The sequence below is a fragment of the Dendrobium catenatum genome, unplaced genomic scaffold (assembly GCF_001605985.2).
Source record: "Dendrobium catenatum unplaced genomic scaffold, ASM160598v2 fragScaff_scaffold_1021, whole genome shotgun sequence".
Taxonomy (NCBI): Eukaryota; Viridiplantae; Streptophyta; class Magnoliopsida; order Asparagales; family Orchidaceae; genus Dendrobium; species Dendrobium catenatum.
This window is the reverse complement of record NW_021319483.1, coordinates 3,117,787-3,139,186: the sequence shown is the minus strand read 5'-3', so window position 1 is coordinate 3,139,186 and position 21,400 is coordinate 3,117,787. Positions and strand designations below refer to the sequence as shown.

The following is a 21,400-nucleotide window of genomic DNA, read 5'->3' as shown; positions in this document are numbered from 1 at the left end:
TGGAGAATGAGTGTGTTAATTCCTATTTTAGAAGAATAAGGTTGATGTTCCAAGATTGTCGAATTATGAGGTATTAAGTTAATGTGTCATAACTTTAAAACTTTGGGAGCGAGTTTTGGAGGCATAGGTTGCGGCGTGATAACTAATGTTTCTCAAAATCAATTTGGATTCATGCGGTAAGGTCGCTATGGAAGCCATACATTTATTAAGAGGTTTGATGGAGAAATATAGAGAAAATAAGGCTTTGATCACATATGATATTATTTGAATTTAGAAAAAGTATATGATAAAGTTACAAGAGAAGTGCTATGGAGGTTTTCTTGAAAAAGAAAGGATCAATAAGCTTTATATTCAAATCATTAAAGATATGTATGCAGGACTATTACTTGTGTTTCAAACACAAGGTGGATTGACCGTATTTTCCCTATCGTTGGGTTACAATCAAAGGATCAGCCTTAAGCCCATATCTTTTTGCTTAAGTCATAGAATGTCTCACTAAGACATTTTTTGCAAAGAGGAGACCTTGGTGTAATGCTTTTTGCTGATGAATATTCCTTCTTGTTGAATAAAGACTAGGAGGAGTTGAAGGTAAACTTGAATTATGGAGTCCACTTTTAGAGTCTAAAGGTTTTCGCTTGAGTAGTCTAAAACGGAAATATATGAGAGTGCAAAATTTTAGTAGTAATAGACCTAAGTGAGTGGGATTGTGACTATTGGGCGATCAAGTCATTAATAAGAGTACACGTTTTAGAATATCTTGGTCATTGTTCAGAGTGATGGTGAAATAGATGGGGATAGTTAATCAGCAGAATTCAGTTGGATGGTTGAAGTGGAGGAAATGCAATCGGGGCTTGTTTATGTGATAGAAATGTACACCCTCAAACTTTAAAGGGAAAATTCTATAAGACGGTAGTGAGGCCTGCAAATGCTTAATGTGCCGAATGTTGGCCCTTAAAAAGAGAAAAGCATATACTAAGTTAGTGGTGGCAGAGATGGGATGCCAGGTGATGAGTGGCTTTTACCTTAGAGATAGGATAACGAAATGAGCATATACCGTGAAGGTTGGAGTGCCTCCAGTAGAAGATAAGATTAGGAGAAAGTCGCCTTAAGATGGTTGGTCACATAAACGGCGGCCTTGCGATGACCCGGTTTAGGAGAGTAGAGGTATTAGATTTGACTTATGTTAAGAAAGGTGGGTAGACCTAAAAAGACTTGGTTAGAAAATATTAGGAATGACCCTTTTCTTTATAGATTTAAACGAGAATTTGACCTTTTAATAGGACACAATGGAGAAAAAGGATTCAAGTAGCCGACCCCACGTAGTGGGTAAAGGCTTTGATGTTGTTGTTTGTTGTTGTTGTTGTTTGTTGCATTTATTAAGTTTATAGTTCGGTTTCCTATTTATTATCTTGGGAATTTTGTTTCCCTGCAATTCATTTAAGTCTACTATGCTTTGTCAAATCAAGTCTCTACTTACTGGAAATTCGACAGACTCCCTACATCTCCCCTTTTAGAGGATGCATTGGGGAGTTTTTAGGCATTCCCACCATGTTAAAAAAACGTATGAACAAGGTGTCTGGCAACACTGCGGTTTGTAGTCTTTCAAAAATCCCACCAACGTTAAGAAAACATGTGGTGGGCCTTCAAGGAACTTATTTTGAAATCACAGTTTTTTCTTGCATGCATAAAAGCAATGTGCAACTGGGTACTTAGGTGTCACCACTAACTAAAAAAAAAGTTGTAAAGGCCTACCCGCCTCGCGCAGCTTCAACCACCGGGTTCCCTTCCACTTATGCTAAGAAAAGCGTGTAAAAATGTGATTTTCTGATGATGTCGTGAGCGCCATAAATAGGGTTTTTAGTTGAGAAAGCATTATCTTTCGGAACAGGGTGATGAACGGCGATGTTGGGATGAAGTGAACGCAACAATGTGCATACAAATTTTCTTCTTTTTTTTTAATTTTCAAATCTTCTCCTTTTTTTTTCTTTTCTTCTCTCCTTATTTCTTTCTTTTTTTTTTCCTCTCTTTTCTTTTTCTTTTTCTTTTCCTTTTTTTTAATAATACTAATATAGGCTTTAATCATTATTATATTAATGATACTAGGAATAAATAATTGACTTACTATAATACTAGGGAATGAGGAAATGAAAGTTACCTGTGTCGCTCTTTCTGGAGTTCAGACTTGGGCAAGGTCAGATTGATTTTGATTAATGAGAAAGAACGAAGGAAATCAAGAATGAGCATTGGAGATATCAGGGAGATTTGACAATGGACTGGATTTTGGGTTGTAGTCAATTACAAGTGTGGTGTTTGATGAAGTTTTCAAATAGGGAGAGGGCAGTGAGGTAGACGAGTGTGGGAGGGGCTCAGCCGAGAGAGATGTCAATAGATTCAGACACTGGAGAGAGGCTTTCGATCGGCTCGGCCAAAGAAGCTCGGTCAGTTCACGCACAGGGAGTTTGAATAGGAGGTTGGCGGAATCGTTGTCTGGACGACCGGGCTTGTCTGGATCAAGAGTGAATGTGATCAAGAGGTGAATGGATACTCACTGGAGGTTTCGAGCAGGTGTGGTTGTGAAGGTTAAGTCGACCACGGTGATAAGGGATTCGTGTGATCTGTTGGATGCTCGGGCTCTGTCGTGAACAGAGGAGGAATTTGGTTATGGAGCAAGGATCGAACAGCTCGAATGGTTGGAGTATCGGTCAGTTTGAAGGCATGTAACCGAAGGAAAATGTGTTGATTCTGTATTTTTGTATATGAGGTCATTAAGAATTGTTGCGTCCATGAGTATATCGCGGTGGTAGAGAATATTATAATTTAACGTCTTTAGCATTATGAAGATCCGGGCACCGCAAGGCAGATAGGAGAGAGGGTTTCTAGCATTTATGAGACACGAGATTTTTACGTGGAAAACCCCTGTTAAAAGGGGAAAAACCACGGGGCCTAGCCCACGTTTGAATGATCCACTAGTATTTGCAGTCGAATTACAAATGAGGCCTTCCTTGCGGTGGAAGGTCTTAGCTTGAGTACATCTTATGGAGTACATTGACATGATGTAAATACAATGAATCACTAATTGACATGTTTCGCTTTGTTAGAGGACTGCAGTCGGACGGCGCGACGTAGGTCAAGGAGGACCGTAGTCCAGCTGGCGAACGGAGGACTGTAGTCGGGCGGGCGACATAAGTCAGAGAGGACCGTAGTCAACTGGCGACGGAATGTCGGAAAGACTAGTAGTCGCGGGCGACCGTACAGTCAGGAGGAACCGTAGTCGCTGGCGACGGAAGGTCGAAAGGACTGTAGTCTGCGCGAAAAAGAAAAAATCCAGTAAAGACAGCGTCAAGGTAGAAGTCCAGCAATGGACAAGAATGCATCTTCAGCATAGTGATTCCAAGCGAAGTCCGATACCGGTATGAACTCTGGCATCGGGTAGAGACTTGGCGAAGAGTGAAGGTCCGACGTCGGGTTAGAAGTGCCGCGTCTGTTGGTGAACGAGGAGAAATCGGCCTCCATTGGGCGGAGTTTTCGCGGCGTCAGAAGGCACTCTGTCCGTTATATGAGAAGAAATTTCAGCAATCACGTGGAAGTTGTGCAAATTCCCGTGTTTCCTGAAAAATCCGGCAGAGTTTCCGGCGTCTTCAGGCGGCATGGGGGGAGGAAGAGCTTCAGGGGGTGGTTGAGGAGGTGAGGAAATCTCCTTTTCCCCTTATCTCCTCTTCTTCTTCTCTCTCTCCTTTCTCTCTCTTCCCTTCCGTCCTTAAGTGTAGAATGAGGGCATCTAGATTTATAGTTTTTTTCTGGAGTGGCATAAGCCCGTAAATAGGCCGTGAGATCAAGGGTGAACTGGGAGTGGTTTGCATTGGACGGCCGATATCGAATCAATTTTGATCATACAGATCCGTTCGTATGGTCCAATTTGAAGTCTTAATTGATGTGGAATTCAATGAATCTTGGCTTCGTTGGATTCGTTCCTGTGCGCGAGCCGTTCGATTCAAGTATAAGCCTCGTCAAAATCCGGAGACCGTTTGGGTAACTCAAATTGCTTTTTGAAAGGCGCTTCAAAGCGCTTTTGAACCCCTTGTTCCGGACGTCTAAATTTGGGCTTGGATTGGGTCGATCTTGGTGTCTGTGGGTTCGATTTTCGAGACGCTCAGTTTGACTTTAAGCTCGCTGAAAATCGGAGTTCATATACTCCGAAATTAATTTTGAGTTTCCAACTAAGTTTTTGCCTCGAGATTCGTGCCCGATCAAGAATGATTTGTTGCGATGTGTACCCAGTTGCCCCTCCACTATTTCCGGACGTCGACAGCAACCAAGGAGTCTGAAAATACATGCGTCGACACTTGCATATTGGTCCGAAACCCAAAAAATAACGTTCCAAAAAATTAACATTTGTCGACTTCACCATTAGAAGGCCCCGTTGAGTTCCGAAAGTGTCGTAATCGAGGTCCGGAACGTCGAAAAACGTGTCCGGAGACCCCTAAAAACATCCGATCGGAACGTCCGGTCGCCAAAAATCGGGCCCCAGACACGATCATAGGCGGCCGAACCAGCCGCCGGCCGGCCGCCTCCCGCCGCCTGGCTCGTCGGCGCAGCTCCCGCGGATACCGCGTGAAGGAGGACCGCGCGGACCCGCGCGGATTCTTTGACCGGGGCTGTTGCACATTGTCTGCACTCGCCCCCGCCTGCGGGCGGGTCTTTGAACCGGGTCGCTGGCGAAGGAAACGCGCGGAATAGGACCGCTCTCGCGGATGCGCCGGCAGCCCCGACCCGGATTCGCACGCGCGCCGCCTGCTGGGCTCTTGCTGCGGCCTGGCCTGCTGCGCGTGGCACCCGTGCCGCAATGCCTCGACCCCTTCAGGCCGCAGCACGCGATTCCCATAACGCACGTCGGATTGAGCTGAGCCGCGTGAAAGTGTGCGGCCGTGTTGGCGGCACCGCCCAAATGTGGGCCTCAACAAAACGTGAAATTAGTCGTTTTTTTTTGTCCTTTTTTGGGTCCAAAAAATTCCGAAAAAAACCCAAAAATTCGCAAAAAATTCGAAAGAAAAATAATGGTTTCTCTGTAAGTCCAATTGCAATAACTTTCCCCTTCTTTCTCCAAAACCCTATAAATAGGCCGTCTCTAGGCCTTTAGGAAACTTGCACACATCTCCTTTCTTTCTCCTCTGGCTTCTGCGGCCTGAGGCTTCCGCTATTTTGAGTGGGAAAATTTTTTCCTGCTCGAATTAGCCCCGCCTCTCACTCAGCGCTGCAGAAGCCTTAACGGGATTTCCTTGTTCTTCCCCTCCGGCCTACTGACGGTATGAAGCTGTCCGTTATTTTTCCGAAGTGGAAATTTTTCCCCTGCTCGAGATTAAGCGGCCCCTCCTCGCGGTGCAGATAAGCCTACGGGATTTTCTTCTTCTCCTCCGCGCTTACTGACGGTTTGAGGCTTTCCGTTATTTGCGAGTGGTGATTTTTCCCTGCTCGAAATTAGCGCCCCTTCCTCGCGTGCAGGAGCCCTTACCGGGATTTCTTCTTTTCCCCTCGCCGTGCCTATCCTCCTCTGACTGGTTTGAGGCTTCCGTTATTTGCGAGTGGGAAGTTTTTTTCCTAACTCGAAATTAGCGCCCCTCTCTCCGCGTGCATAAGCCTACGGGATTTCTTCTCTCTCCTCGGCCTAACTGACGGTTGAGGCTTCCGTTATTTGCGAGTGGGAATTTTTCCCTGCTCGAATTAGCGCCCCTTCCTCGCGTGTAGAAGCTACAGATTTCTTCTTCTCCCTCCGGCTTACGATTGGTTGAGGCTTCCGTTATTTTGCGAGTGGAACTTTTCCTGCTCCAAATTGAGCGCCCCTTCCTCGCGCTGCATGAAAGCCTACGGGATTTCTTCCTATTTTGAGCGGAAGTTTGCTGGCGATGGACGATGAGTTAAGCCCATAGTCAGTCACGATCGAGTGGTTCTCCACTCATCTGGCATTTTTTTAGTCTTCAAAATAATATTAAAAAGTTTAGTAAGCCATGAAATTCCTTCATCTCCTAAGCATTTCCATACCTCTATTGAAATATCATCAGGTCCAACAGCTTTTCCACCCTTCATTTTCTTTAAAGCCTCTCTAACTTCAGATTTACTAATACGCCGATAAAAACATAAATCTTAATGAAATTAAAAATGCAAATGTTAAATAACGGTTCAAAGCACTCAAACGATCATAAATAAACAAATAGGGAACTAATGACAGATGAAATTCTAAAACTCCATTTGCTCGCAAGATCAAATCAAACAAAGACAATGAACTTATAGTGAATGCAATTATCAATAAGTGACATTAACAGGTTTATTATGCATACAATAACTCGCTTATAAGCAGCGTTAACAAAATAACGGATGATGTAACAACTTGCTTATAAGAAACTGCTACTACGGGAAATTTGCCATCTGCTCGATGATCCCACATACAAGCATAATATGCGTTGAATGCAGCCCATTTGCATGCAATGAAAAACTAATTTTGAAAGTTTGCTGCACAAATAAATACAACGAAGCTTTCAATGCACAATAGCTCGCTCGCAAGAGGCAATAGTGACATGGAGCAGCGCTACGATTCGCCTGTAAGAAAAAACAGGGAATTAGTAGTGAACATTGAGGGCCACAAATAAGACGAGGCAATAAACATGAGATGCCAGGCTATCATATCAGCTAAATCAACTCACATGCAAGCAACAGGTGGAAGGCGCATGATATGTGGTGCAGCTCATTTGCAAGTAGAGATTCATCCCTACGGGCTGAATAATTGAAGAAAATGATAACATGCAGAAGATGAAATGAGTTAAACAGCATTGTCGATGTGCAATAAATGAAGTACATTGCCACGCCACCTGATCTGCAACTCTCGTACAAACAAACATAAGACGTCTACAAGTTTCTAAATAGAACGTTGTGCATATTCAAATGATAGTTGCCCGCATAATTGCTTAGTGCCAAATACTTTAAAATGTCTCATTACATGCATTAAAATAGGTATAATAATTTATGCAAACATGTCACTCGGTATCACAACGTGCATTACGTTAAAACAATGTACCGCATTTACATGCAGACGTATTGCACATGCACGCATTATCATTATGCAAGTATATTATGCAAGAAAATAGGCGAGGTATAGCTGCATTATACGGTGCGCAAAATGTACAATATCAATATATGCACACACAAACAAATATAACACATATATCCATTATATTGCATAAATACCACCGCTATGCAAATACATCATTCAATTGCTTTATTCAAAATGCATGCAAATATCTATACTCGCATAGTCGCATGGGCCCGACGAACATGTTATAAGTATACACGTGACGTCTGAGGATGATGTGCGGGTCAAAGTAATGAATCTAAGTTTGAGCTTGATCCTTCTATGTAAATAGATAGGAGTCGACACGGCTCGAACTTTCAAACAAATATATGGTCCCGACGTCCACAATGATATTTGTTTTATACATTTATATTAGACCATCACGGTCTATAACAAATGGAATTCACTAATAAAGACATAAAACTGATAAGAAAGCCGATCCTTTATCGGCAAGTAGACAGAGTCGGCAAGGTTCGACCAACAGAATGAGAGTGCCATAAAAACCCCGATGATGGCCGTGTTGACAGAAAATCTCAATCGGATGGGACCACAAACATTTAAAATGCCTCTAAATTCTCATGAAAATACAAAACTTGAAAATCACCACCACCACCAACAACAACAACATCAAGCCTTTATCCCACTACGTGGGCTCGGCTAAATGAATCCTTTTTTCTCCATTGTGTCATATTAAAGGTCAAATTCTCGTTTAAATCTAATAAAGAAAGGTCATTCCTAATATTTTCTAACCAAGTCTTTTTAGGTCTGTCTCTACCTTTCTTAACATAAGTCAAATCTAATACCTCTACTCTCCTAACCGGGTCATTGAAAGGCCGTCATTTTATGTGACCAAACCATATAAGGCGACTCTCTCGAATCTTATCTTCTACTGGAGCTACTCCAACCTTTTCACGTATATACTCATTTCGTATCCAATCTCTAAGGGTAAAGCCACTCATCCACCTGAGCATCCTCGTCTCTGCCACAATTAACTTAGTATTATGCTTCTCTTTTAATGGTCAACATTCAGCACCATAAAGCATTGCAGGCCTCACTACCATCTTATAGAATTTTTCCTTAAGTTTAAGGGATACTTTTCTATCACACAACAAGCACGATGCATTCCTCCACTTCAACCATCCAACTTGAATTCTGCTGATAATATCCCCATCTATTTCACCATCACTCTGAATAATTGATTCAAGATATCTAAAACGTGTATTCTTATTAATGACTCGATCGTCCAAAGTCACAATCCCCTCACTAGGTCTATTACTACTAAAATTACACTCAATATATTCCGTTTTAGATCTACTCAAGCGAAAACCTTTAATCTCTAATGTTGACCTTCATAATTCAAGTTTACTTTCAACTCCCTCTCTAGTCTTATAAACAAGAAGAATATCATCAACAAAAAGCATACACCAAGATACATCCTCTTGCAAATGTCTAGTGAGAACATCCATGACTAAAGCAAAAGATATGGGCTTAAGGCTAATCCTTGATGTAACCCAACCGAAATAGGGAAATACTTAGTCAAACCACCTTGTGTTTGAACACAAGTAATAGTTCCTGCATACATATCTTTAATGATTTGAATATAAGCATTATTAACTCCTTTCTTTTCAAGAACTCTCCATAGCACTTCTCTTGGAACTTTATCATATGCTTTTTCTAAATCAATAAATATCATTTGTAGATCCTCCTTATTTTCTTTATATTTCTCCATCAAACCTCTTAATAAATATATGACTTTCATAGTTGACCTACCCGGCATGAATCCAAATTGATTTTGAGAAACATTAGTATCACGCCACAATCTATGCTCCATAACTCGCTCCCATAGTTTTAAAGTATGACACATTAACTTAATTCCTCTATAATTCGCACAATCTTGTGCATCACCTTTATTCTTAAAAATAGGAATTAACACACTCATTTTCCACTCAACTGACATCTTTTTAGTCTTCCAAATAATATTAAAAAGTTTAGTAAGCCAAGAAATTTCTTCATCTCCTAAGCATTTCCACACCTCTATTGGAATATCATCAGGTCCAACAGCTTTTCCACCATTCATTTTCTTTAAAGCTTCGCTAACTTCGATTTTACTAATACGCCGATAAAAACATAAATCTTTATTTTCATTTAGGGTGCTAAGGTCACTATAGTCAATCTTATTTTCACAATTTTCATTAAAAAGTTTAGCAAAATATGTCATCCACCTTTGTTGAATATCATCTTCTAAGAAAAGTATTTTTTGATCTTCATCCTTAATACACTTCACTTGAACTAAATCCTTACTACTCCTATCTCTTTGTTTGGCTAACTTATACATATATCTTTCTCCCTCCTTAGTATCTAATCTATTATATAAATCACTAAAAGTTAAGGTCTTTGCATCGCATATTGATTTCTTAGATTCCTTACAAGCCTCTTTATATATTAAATAATTATCAGAAATTTTAAAATTAAATCAATTTTTATAACAAATCTTCTTATTCGTAATCTTTTCTTGCACATTTGGATTCCACCACCAACTATTTTTACAATTAGGAGTTTTTCCCTTTGATACTCCAAACACATCTTTTGCAATATTCTTAATATCACTAGTCACTTAAAACTTAAAAATCACCAAGACCAAAAATATTTAAAATTCAAATTAATCACCAAAATACTTAAAACAAAAATATCCATCCACCATCTGCAACAGTTTGTCAAGGTAGACAAATTCGAAAATCACTTTTATTTACACAAAAGTAAATGTTTGGTGGAGAATATTACTGTGATTCATTTTCAATCTGTCTCTTGTCAGTAAAGATGTAGCACACGTCTTCTAGCCGGTGGTATTGCCCCAAATGATACCATTAAATTACGATCATTGTCAAAGATCGTATGTTCCCAATGACATTAAATCATTGAGTAATGAATCAACAAGATATGATTGATAGGGTATAAAACCCTCTATTAGCTAATGTGGATTTAAATTTATCTCCTTTGGCCAATATTCACGCTAAGTCTACAATGTACCCTTGGACGAAGCAACCCATGGCTATCTATAAGGATCCTTCTATCAGGTTGGGCCGACTACCTTCTTTGACTAAGTAGATTAGGGACCATGATAGCTTGGGACGCAGAACCATGGGATCTTGATCGGGTCTATCATTGCTTCCCCCACTATTTGGTTTAAGTGCAAAGTGGTAAATTTTCAATTTTAAATGTTAAGTTCCAAATACCTAAAATCATGCTGCTACTATACGCCATATACTATGAATATGTTTGATGACTAGCCTAATCGAACTTTCTCCCTTGTTATTAGGAGGGATAATTAACTATAGGGGATTGCGCTTATAGGAAACCTGAACATAGATTATAAACTTCTCACAAAATGAGGGTGAAATCTCTGGGTGTGTCTTATTCACAATCCAATATTCCTTCTGAAAATTTATCCCAGAACTTAATTCTGTTTAAACTCCACCGAAAGTAGGCAAAGCCGGGGCTCAAATTTTCGAAGCCCACAACAATATTACATTATGAAGATCTCTTGTAAGTGTTCAGTTCAGGTGCTGGGGCCTAAGATTGCATAGTGCTAATTCTTTTGGGCGTTTAGAAAGTCAATATGTTTGTCTTAAAGAGGAGATGTAGAGGGATTATAATTTTTCTACCATATCTAGTCAAGGAGAAGAATTATTAATTAAATAAATACTTATTAAAGCATACTCCTAAAGTACTCCTCCATGCAAGAAATAGAATTTTGCCAGAATATGGTTTTTCTATTAAGCTTGCATGTGATTAAGCAAATATAATCGGGATTTGAATACTTGATCAGGATCAGAATTTTGTGTGCATATGGACAATGTATTAGTTTCAATTCAATCCACACGTCGTACTCGAGAGTTGTGTCTTTAACATCTTGATCTTTGTGAATTGGTAATATTGTGAAAGGCTTTGGTTGTGCACTTTCCTTCTTGGGTTTCTTGAAGAGGGACCAACAACTATGAGAGGAGGTAGTCATCTTGTGTTTGAGTCAATTACATTTGTTTTTTAGGGTTTTGGAGAATTATTGTTTTCGATGATGCGGTTAAGAAGGAAGAATTGCGTAATTTAATATTTATATTATGAGATTCTTAGTTTTCTCATCCATCCTCGGGTATAATTGAAAATTGGAGTTGCTCTTGATTTGTACATCACAATTTTGGCTTCTATATTGTTAGTGAACCAAAACCTATGTCATATCTGTGTACATTTGTTTGTATGAAGCCAACCACAAAAATTTCGCTTTTTTTGCAGTAATTTTCTTTCTTTGTGCTATTTTTTGCAGTACACGAATCTCGATTCTAGTGTGCTTCAACATTTGTGTTTCTTGACACCTTTGTTTTAGAACATTTGATTGCATCCAACATCTAATGAAGTTTCATTATAAGTGGGTGTGAAAAAAATGGGCATCAAAATTGGGTTAATTACTAAATCAAATTTTAACCTAAAAGCATAAGCTTATGGATGTTATACAATCACTTGGTATTTCTATATTAACATATTTTTGAAGTATATATAGGTTTGTGATTTATAATATCCCTTCATAGTAGAGTACTCTATATTAGACATCACTCCCCTTAAAACTAAAATCCATAAAATATCAAGCACCAAAAGGTCACTCGATTGCATGTAGGCACTATAGGAGGCATCCACTCATGAAGCTCACTTAACCAATGCACAGTTCACCAAGTCCATTGGATTCACAGACCGCATGTACTACTTAGGCTTCATTTGGGACAGCTTTTTTACTGCTTCTTCAAGCAGTTTTCTAGTATAAAAATTTTAATTTTTATACTAAAAAGCTTCTATAAGAAGCAGTAAAAAAGCCGTCCCAAATGAAGCCTTAGGCTTCGTTTGGGACGGCTTTTTTATTGCTTTCTAAAACGGAGTTTTAGTACAAAAATAAAAAATTTTGTACTAAAATTCTGTTTTAGAAAGCATTAAAAAAGCCGTCCCAAGCGAAGCCTTAATCTCTATTGGACAAGACATCAATTGTGATAAAAAAAAAAGCAATACATCAATTGTGAGATTACTTATTAGGGAGTAAATCGAAAGGCGGATACACCATTGGCCAAACTTTTCTCAACCTCAAAGCTTAAATTTATAATCAATATTTTTTTGTAAATCAATTCTTATTTCAACACTAATATTTCTATTAACAATTTATTTTAGATTGATGGTTATTTTTCATTAATTCTTGAACTGGAAAAAGTTTGAATTTCATAGTTAAAAATTTGCTTAGTTGGCATGATTTAATTTGATCTTTTTTTGTCAAGATACTTTATGAAAATGTTTTACTATAATCACTGACAACTGCACTGTTTAGTGAAAGGGAAGCTTATTCTTTTACTTCATATACACTATAATGTAAATTCCTAAATATAATTAACCTCTGATGTCTCTATCTTCAAGTTAACCTTAGTAATTCATATGACAGTGGCGACCATGATTTGCTCGTTCCTTTTTTAAGCACAACAAAATGGATAAGATCCTTAAACCTTCCAATTAGGGATAAGTGGAGATCTTGGCATGTAGATGACCAAGTTGCTGGGTGAGTTCTTATTTACTAATTATATGTTCAACGTTAATTAATCTGTCTGCTAGCTATTGCATATTCTTGTAGTTATGATTAAATGAATAATTAATTATTTTAATTGTTTTCTTAATGTCTGTAGATATACCGAGTTGTACTCAGTGAATCTAACTTATGCCACTGTTAAGGTAAGATGCTTTCTCTATGCTTTCCTTTAGGATTTCAGTTGATGGGATTATTGCATTATATAAAATGGATTGAGAAAAATAATCATCACAATCTCCATAATTTTGTTAAAAATGGAATTTGAAATAATTATTTCCTTAATTTTGTTATTAATTGTTGTTTGCGTATAGGGTGGGAGCCATACGGCGCCGAGTAACAAGCCGAAACAGTGCTTCGCCTTGTTTGAGAGGTGGCTTTCCGGCAAACCTCTATGATTTTGTCCGAGAAAATGTTTTCTTTTTTAAGTTAGATTTTTTTTTCTTTTTTTTTTAATGTGGGCTTAACGTTGCTCTTATTAGTTAATTGAGAAATAAAAATGCTAATCGAAAAAATGTTTCTGTCTGGATGGGACAAGTTTCTCATGTTTTGATTTTCTCAACTGTTCTATCAATTCTGTGAGTTTGTAATTTGTATTATGTTTTACCTATTGGAAATAATGTTAATTATAGCAAGTTATTTTGGGGTTTTTTTTTAGACATTTAGGTCAATTAAAACAAACACACACATCATGTACGTAAGATTCGATCACAAAATCTCTTGGTTGATAGCCAAAGTTCCCAACTAACAGATCAATGTAAGCTACATTAGTTATTTTGATTCAAGTTGTAGATTGTTTAGTTGATTATTTTCAGACATGATTATTGGCTATGTTTGGTGATTATTCAAATAATAATAATAATAATAAAATAGGTGATTCTCTTTCAGTACCAATAAGAGATGACATATTACGTGTCGAATAATTTATCAAAATTTAGGGTTTGTTTTTAATATGTTGAATTTATTAAATTCTTATAAAAAAAAGTTCAGCATTAATGCTCTTTGCTGTTGATGATGCCTATTACTTGGCTTCATGATGAAGAAGCTAAAATTATTAATTATTATGCAGCTTCATACTTGAGACAATTGGCATTTATATTTAATTTTCCATCATGTGGCAGGCTGCCAGCTATATACATGTATTGCAAATCTTATATTACATTTTTATGTCATTTTGTATGTTTATGCTTATACAATGCAAAATGTTGTAACACTTTTATAATTCATTCTGATTGAAGCACAATGGTTGGAATATCTCCCTTTTCTGGTGTTAATCAAAATTTTTATAATATGATTACGTTAATGTGAGCAAAGCATTTATGCGGATCAAATATATATTAGAATATCTGACCCAAATATTTTTCTTAATAGCCCGATATATATACATGGCATGGCCACCTGTACTTGAGCAATGGCTTGGTTACCAAAACCTTCATTGTTACATACTGACACAAAACTAAATATATATTCAATTTCAAATTTTCAATGCAACTTCTTAGCCATTTCCATTTCCTCTCTCCCAATTCCTTCTAACCAAACAAAACCTTACAGTATATATCTTACAAGAATAAGCAACATCAGTTTGGTAATTGTAATAAAGGAGATGAAAAGGAAATAGGAAATGATGATGGAAATAATAAGATATATACCCCAATTTCTCCATAGAACCCATACATTATTACCTCTATAATTTCATTATAGTTGCATGAAAACATACATTTATTCAGATTTCTTACTTAGTTGTATACACAAGAACTATTCACCCAATATGGCAATACAACAACAATAACAACATCAAATCTTTGTCCCACTATGTGGGGTCGGCTACATGAATCCTTTTTCGTCATTGTGTCCTATTCAAAGTCAAATTTTCATTAAGATCTAATAAAGAAAGATCATTTCTAATATTTATAATCAAGTCTTTTTAAGTCTACATCTACCTTTCTTAACATAAGTCAAATCTAATGCCTCAACTTTCCTAACTAGGTCATCAGAAGGCCTCCGTTTAATGTGACCAAACCATCTAAGGCAACTCTCTATAATATCATCTTCCACTGGAGCTACTCCTTGTATCCTATCTCTAAGGGTAAAGCCACTCATTCACCTAAGCATCCTCATCTCTGCAACACTAAACTTAGCATTATGCTTCTCTTTTAATGGCCAACATTCAACACCATAAAACATTGTAGGTCTCACCATCATCTTATAGAATATGACAATGTAAAAAGTAAAATGTATTTACGTTCTGCCAATTAATTCAAACCAAACATAGACAGAGCCTTAAGGAATCATAAGAATAGGTTAATTTTAGTCACATGGTTGTCCATATATTTCTGTCAAGATAAATTATATTTTAATTTTAGGCCAGGAGCTGGACAGGAGCTGGTCCTGGATCTATGTGTTCTAAAAGAAAACTGAAATCTCAATGCAATAAATTTTGGATAAGACAAAGGATAATATTTGCAGGAAAATGGTTGGTTCTGAAAATCGATGCGAAGTGTGAATCTTTATAATATACTTGTGGGTCAGCATATTCAGCACTGCTTAGTTGTCAAAGCAAACCGACAAGGCCGGGAAGCAGAGTTTGCCTGCATCAGATTTCGTAGATCCACCTAACATATATATATTACACAAACAAAAAACAAAACAATCTTATGCATTGCTGAGTTGCCCCCAGCAATTGAATTGTGAATACAAATAGAACAAATAAGGTCAACATCCATCCCTCTTAAGCCTCCGTGAACTTGCCAGAGAAACAGCACAAGCTAACTAAATAAGCTAGTTTATTCTCCAGAGGCAAAGAAAAGAAGCAAACTTACAAGAGAAACCATTCCTTGTGATCCATTCCATCAGCAAGCTTCTGTACTACAACTTAAAAAAGAGCAAATGTTCTAACTAATAGATTACAATAAATGATCAACCAAATCTTCGAAATTACTGATTATGAGATAATTAAAGCTGCATCAAGACTTCAGTTGATTGCTGCTACCCTTGGAACTATGACTGGGAAGTTTTCAATTTCATCCATCCATGGGTTCTTCTCCTTTTCGGGTTTAACAGTCTTCAAAGCCTTCCAAACGGCACTATTGCATTTGAAACCAGAACCAAATGCAATCTGCCAAATCCTATCCTTCTTTCTAATCCTTCCCTTAGCTTCAGTGTAAGCCAGTTCATACCACAGGGAGCTGCTTGAAGTATTCCCGAATCGGTATAATGTCATCCTCGATGGCTCCATGTGCCATTCAGAGAGCTGCAAATTCTTCTCCAGCTCATCCAACACAGCCCTTCCACCAGCATGAATGCAGAAATGTTCAAATGCCAACTTGAAATCTGGGATGTATGGTTTAATCTTCATCTTGAGAAGCTTCCTACCAACCAAAGTAGCGAAGAAAAGCAGCTGCTCCGACATGGGGAGGACTAGAGGACCCAATGTAGTGATGTTGGTCTTCAGAGCATCACCAGCAACAGCCATAAGATCCTTTGAGAGAGAGACTCCAATCTTCCCAGTAGCATCTTCTTCCTGAGTCACACAAGTATAGCACTTATCATCAGCTCCTTTGTGCGTTCGAACGGCATGAATCAACTGGTATTTGGATCTCCTTCGGTCCGATCTCTTGTTTGATAAAAGGATTGCAGCTCCACCCATGCGAAAAAGGCAATTGGAGACGAGCATCGAACGATTATTGCCAAAATACCAATTCAAGGTGATGTTCTCCATGCTCACAACCAAAGCATAGGAATTGGGATGGGATTGAAGCAGCTGCTTGGCAAGATCAATGGAGATCAAGCCTGCACTGCAACCCATCCCACCGAGATTATAGCTAACAATATTTCCCCTAAGCTTGTAGTGGTTAACAATCATCGCAGAGAGGGAAGGGGTTGGATTGAACAGGCTACAATTCACAATCAAAATCCCTACATCCTTTGGTTTCAGATTGGTCTTTGCAAAGAGCTCGTCGAGGGCTCCAAACATGACAGTCTCAGCCTCCTTCCTGGCCTCAGCCATTGAAGGATTGGGTGGAACATTCATAACCGCCTCAGGAAGATAAGTGGTTTCACCAAGGCCGGATCTTTCAAGGATTTTCTTTTGGAACTCAAGGTTTTCATCAGTGAATGAACCCGTCAACCGAGACCTATCTACGAAAATCTGGCGAGGGCATTTTCGAGCTTCATCTGGCTTATAACAGGCGAAATTGACAAGGTACACAGGCTTTGGGCGGCTGAGGAAGTAAAGGGTGGAGAGGAAGACAAGGAGCGTGGAGCAAAGAATGACTGATATTAGATTGAAGCGGAGATGATCCCATAGGTCATACAAGTCTTGGAGAGAAAAGGTGGAGACTTGGGCGGCGATGATACCAGCTAATGGAGTGAGGAAGAGGTACATGCCATGGGTGATTAGGTAGTGGTAGCCAAGCTTTACATATTTCAGCTTAACGGATTGCTTGAAATCTGGGAGCCTCCTTGAAGGGGATTTGGGTAATGATTCATCTGGTTTCGGTTCCGCCATTGTTGGAGCTGCAAGAAAGGGGCAAACGTTTATAAGAATGTGAAAATATGAGAATAACCATATGAATGGAAAGGGGAAAAAACCGCGATTGTTTAATGGTAAAAAAGAAAAACAAACAAAGCGGAAAGACGAGATCTTACAGAAAGAAAAAGGTAAGAAATTTCAGGTAAAAAACACAAAACGAGGTCAAGATCCTCATCAAAAAGAAAAAGAAAACAAAAGAACCTTTTTTCTCCCAGAAAACTGAACTGGAAGATGAAATGAAAACAATGGCAATCCTTGCGAGGTTACTCACCGCAGCAGAAATGCACCCCTACAAATCGAATCGACGATGAGGAAAGGGGACTCTTTGCAGAGTAAAGAAAAAGCAGAGAAGAGGGTTGTAAAAGGGGCAAGTTTTAAATTTGCAACCCCCTTCTCTGCCTTCGATCTTTGGCATCTCCAATTCGCCCTGGTCGGAGGGTTTTAAAGGGATGGGAGGGGCGATGGACCGCGTCGAAGAAGTTTCCATCAAAAGAGAAAAAGAAATAAATAAATAAATACAAATCTACACTGTTTATTATTATTATTATTATTATTATTGCTGATATTTTCGTTTGTTTCTTTTTTTGGAAATATTTATTTTCGCTTGTTGTTGATTGAATTGATATTCTTATTTGAAACTTATGACATTTTCATTAATAAAAAGGTTGTCAAGTAGTTTTTAGTATTTAGAAAAAAAATTAGAATAATATTTTTATTTATTTGATGAATAAAATTAAGATTATTATATAAGGAGATGTTATAAAGGATTTTATAAAGCGCATATTTAATATTATTTTTTAGATGCAAGCTCAACCTGTTTAATAATATTTTATAAAGCGCATATTTAAACAGGTCTTGAGTTCAAGTATTACATATTTAATATGTGTGTTAGTTTGTCTTAATTGAACTAAATGTTTCAAATTTATATATATATAGTTGCATATCATTAAAAATAAAAATAATAAAATTATATCTTTTAGGTGTGTTTGATTTATTATTCATATATTTTTGATATATAGACATAAGAAATGTATATAAAATATGCTTGTCATATCTAATCAGATGATTTTTTTCAAACTTAAAATAAACATTTGTATTATGCATAAAAAATAAAACTTATAGTGTTCTTATGTAAATTTTAATTTATACCATTTTCACTTAACATTTATTTATTTAGTTATTAAGCTTGATAATGTCTGAATTTGAATTTAGAGACTTATGTAATTATAAGAGTATTGTATATTAATTGTATTATTAGCCAATATATATAGTCATATAACACTCACTCACTTGAAACTATGAAGAACACATACTGTGATTGTATTATTTTTTTGTTAGTGACAGTTGCAATAAATCATTACAGTGCAGATGGTTATTAAAATTAAAGGCCAAAAAATACAGTAGGTGTTGCACAGTACGTGTTACAATATTAATTAGGTCTTCAAGGTGACCTGTGACACTTTTACAACTTGGATCAGCTGGCATTCGCCTATAAATTATAAGGCTTAATATTAATATTATCTTATCCTATCCTCCCAAGTATTAGGAATTAGGATTAGTAGGTGACCTACTGTACTTTGGTGTTCACGAACTCCAAAGCCTTTTTCTTCTTCTGAGTGACAAAATTAAGATTTTAAATATAAGATGGTAAAAGAGTTTGCTTAATATTTGAAGAAAGAAATTAAATTTTTATAACAATCACAAAATTAAGAGAAAATCTAAGTTTTTTATTTGGGATAGTTTTTTTATACAGGTACATCCACTTTAATGGATGTCTCATTATCACCGCAACATATCGGAGCTCTATAATATAATTTGTTTACTATAAAGATTAGGAAGCAATAAAAAAGTCGTCTCAAACAAAGCCTGAAATAAGATAGTCGAAAAGCTTAGCGAAATCTTCAACAAAATTTATTTGGAGGATACGAATTAGACTCCACACTTTAACATATATAATATGTATAACTTTTACACCAGAATTTAAAATATCAGTTATAATATTTTACATAATTAAATAAGATTTTCGTAGAATTTAAAATAGATGATCGAGAGCCATTGCTAAGCCTTCCCTTTATTATTCATGAATTATGTCAATGACTTGAATGATTATTTCTTCTACCTGGAGCTCTGCTGGCTCTCCAAGCTAAGGCATTTTGGTAGGTAGCCAGAAAACATCTACCTGTTAATCAGGAAATAGTTTCAGATCATAAGCCTTAAGTAGGAAAATTTATTCTATGTTGCTCCTGGACAGCATTCGGAGACCAATCAGAACGCACCACATCACTTTCTTTGCTCGGTACCGGTGCTCAGTATGCTGTGTACCAGGTGATGTGGTGCGTTCTGGCTGGTCTCCAGACCATCTGGTATCCGCGCAGAATAATTTCTCCTGTATAATGGATTTCATTGACGCATAGCTATTTCAAATAATCAATTACTTGAGCTGATAATGTATTATGAATGATTTACAGCGAAAGGGGCACCCCATATGAATATGATAATTCACACTAAACTAAAGTTGATTATGATCCAAGTTATTGGATATATGACTCATGCAGTTTGTCTATTAAGAGAGAGATGCCAGTTGTTATAATTAAGTCTAGTTTTATGGCATTTCTCTTCGATTTTTACAGATAGTTCATTAGAATAGGTTGCTAATTGAGAGAAGAAATAGAAGCTTTGGAGTGTGGGAATCAATTTTTATATATTTTTTTTTCTTTGAAGGAGGGTTGATTGGTTGGCTCCATTTGGAAAGGCAGAGGCTTTGGAAGAAGAAATATGATTTGGTTTTGGCTGGTTAGTTGGCTTGCTCTTTGATTTATTACCTCTAATATTGGTTGATTTGAATTCCTGGCCTTTCATTGACTTATTCTTGGCTGGCTTGAAAGTGATGCGAATATTGAACCAATTTTTCATGGGTTTTTTTTTCTTTCATGAAAAAAGTTTTGGTTTTTGCCCGGTCTAATGAGGACGGATGGGACCGGCCCACAGAGGGTTGAAGTCCGGCGGTAGCCGAGGAGGAGTCTGGTGGCAAGAGAACCTCTGCATTCTCTTCCTTGTCTTCTTCCTTGCCCCCCACCCACTCTTATGAGGAATGAAGAGTCTAATTATAATTTTCTGAGAGTTGCATGACCATTAAATAGGAGAGATCAAGGATAATTTGGAAGTAGTTTGAATGGATGGTCACTCTTATGAGGAATGAAGAGTCTAATTATAATTTTCTGAGAGTTGCATGACCATTAAATAGGAGAGATCAAGGATAATTTGGAAGTAGTTTGAATGGATGGTCGAGTGGATTCCCTCAATCATGGATCATTTATTTGGAATATGAATGTCTTAATAATATCAGAATTCGGCAATCTTAGGCTTGTTGGATTTGTCTCGTCGAGCGGCTCGATTCGACTATAAGTATGTCATGTTTGGGAAACTGTTTGGTAATCCAAATTTATTAGTTTGATCCTTCCAAATATGTCTCGATCTAGTTGGGTCAGGATTGAGTTCGGAATTGGTGTCGTTGAGTTGTATTTAAGAAACATTCAACTCGATTGTAAGTTTGCTGAAATTGGTGTTCTGATGGTCCCAAATTTGAATTTTGCCCCTTTAAGATTTCATGCCTGGTCAATAAATATATATATTATATATATATATATTTGAGAGTGTTATTATTATTTAGCTATGTTTGTGGACGTCATCCACATATTAATATTGATTTGAATGTGCCCTCTCATCTTTATCCAGAAAGAAACTTTGTGGCCAACGATTACTTGTATATATAAAGTGAATGGATCTTTTAAGTTTCTCACAAAGAGATTTATTCAATGTCGGGCCTATTGAATATTTGAATGGTCAGAGCGCAGACTCTTCTTCAGTGTAGTAGGCCATTTAAGGGCACTGTTTAAAGGCTTGAAATTTCATTCAAAACAGACAAATACGCTAAGCTTTCACGTACCACATCTTTCTCTCGTGCACAATTTTTTGTTTTTTTTATTATATTTTTTAAATTTTTAGATTATTTTTTAATGGTAAATCAAATAACAAGGAGAAAGTTGATTTCTTGACTATCAAAATTATTGTTTTTTATTTTATACCTCATTTAAAAACTAAAAGTCTTTCCTCGTTTCAAGTACTTACGACCAAAAAAACT

At 37.3% G+C, this 21,400-nt stretch overlaps 2 protein-coding genes across 3 annotated transcripts in view; one reads left to right on the top strand and one right to left on the bottom strand.

The window, feature by feature from the left end:
• The window catches only part of LOC110102034 (serine carboxypeptidase-like 18), a 36,540-nt gene extending 23,178 nt beyond the window's left edge, over nt 1–13,362 (top strand). The window contains exons 12-14 of the mRNA XM_020830175.2: nt 12,591–12,704; nt 12,829–12,874; nt 13,043–13,362. Coding sequence (XP_020685834.1) covers nt 12,591–12,704; nt 12,829–12,874; nt 13,043–13,126 — 244 coding nt within the window. The 3' untranslated portion in view covers nt 13,127–13,362. The remainder of the gene's footprint in view (nt 1–12,590; nt 12,705–12,828; nt 12,875–13,042) is intronic.
• A 2,005-nt stretch (nt 13,363–15,367) lies between these two features.
• LOC110102028 (3-ketoacyl-CoA synthase 11-like) lies at nt 15,368–17,714 on the bottom strand. 2 transcript variants are annotated; one of them, XM_020830169.2, is made up of 2 exons: nt 17,461–17,714; nt 15,368–17,243 (listed from the first exon to the last, which is right to left on the bottom strand). In XM_020830169.2, the coding sequence occupies exon 2, from the start codon at nt 17,233–17,235 to the stop codon at nt 15,700–15,702; it is 1,536 nt and encodes a 511-aa protein (XP_020685828.1). In that variant the 5' UTR covers nt 17,236–17,243; nt 17,461–17,714; the 3' UTR covers nt 15,368–15,699. The 2 variants fall into 2 exon arrangements, with proteins under 2 accessions (XP_020685828.1, XP_020685827.1); XM_020830168.2 differs by having other exon boundaries at nt 17,531–17,712.
• Nucleotides 17,715–21,400: the final 3,686 nt, after the last annotated feature.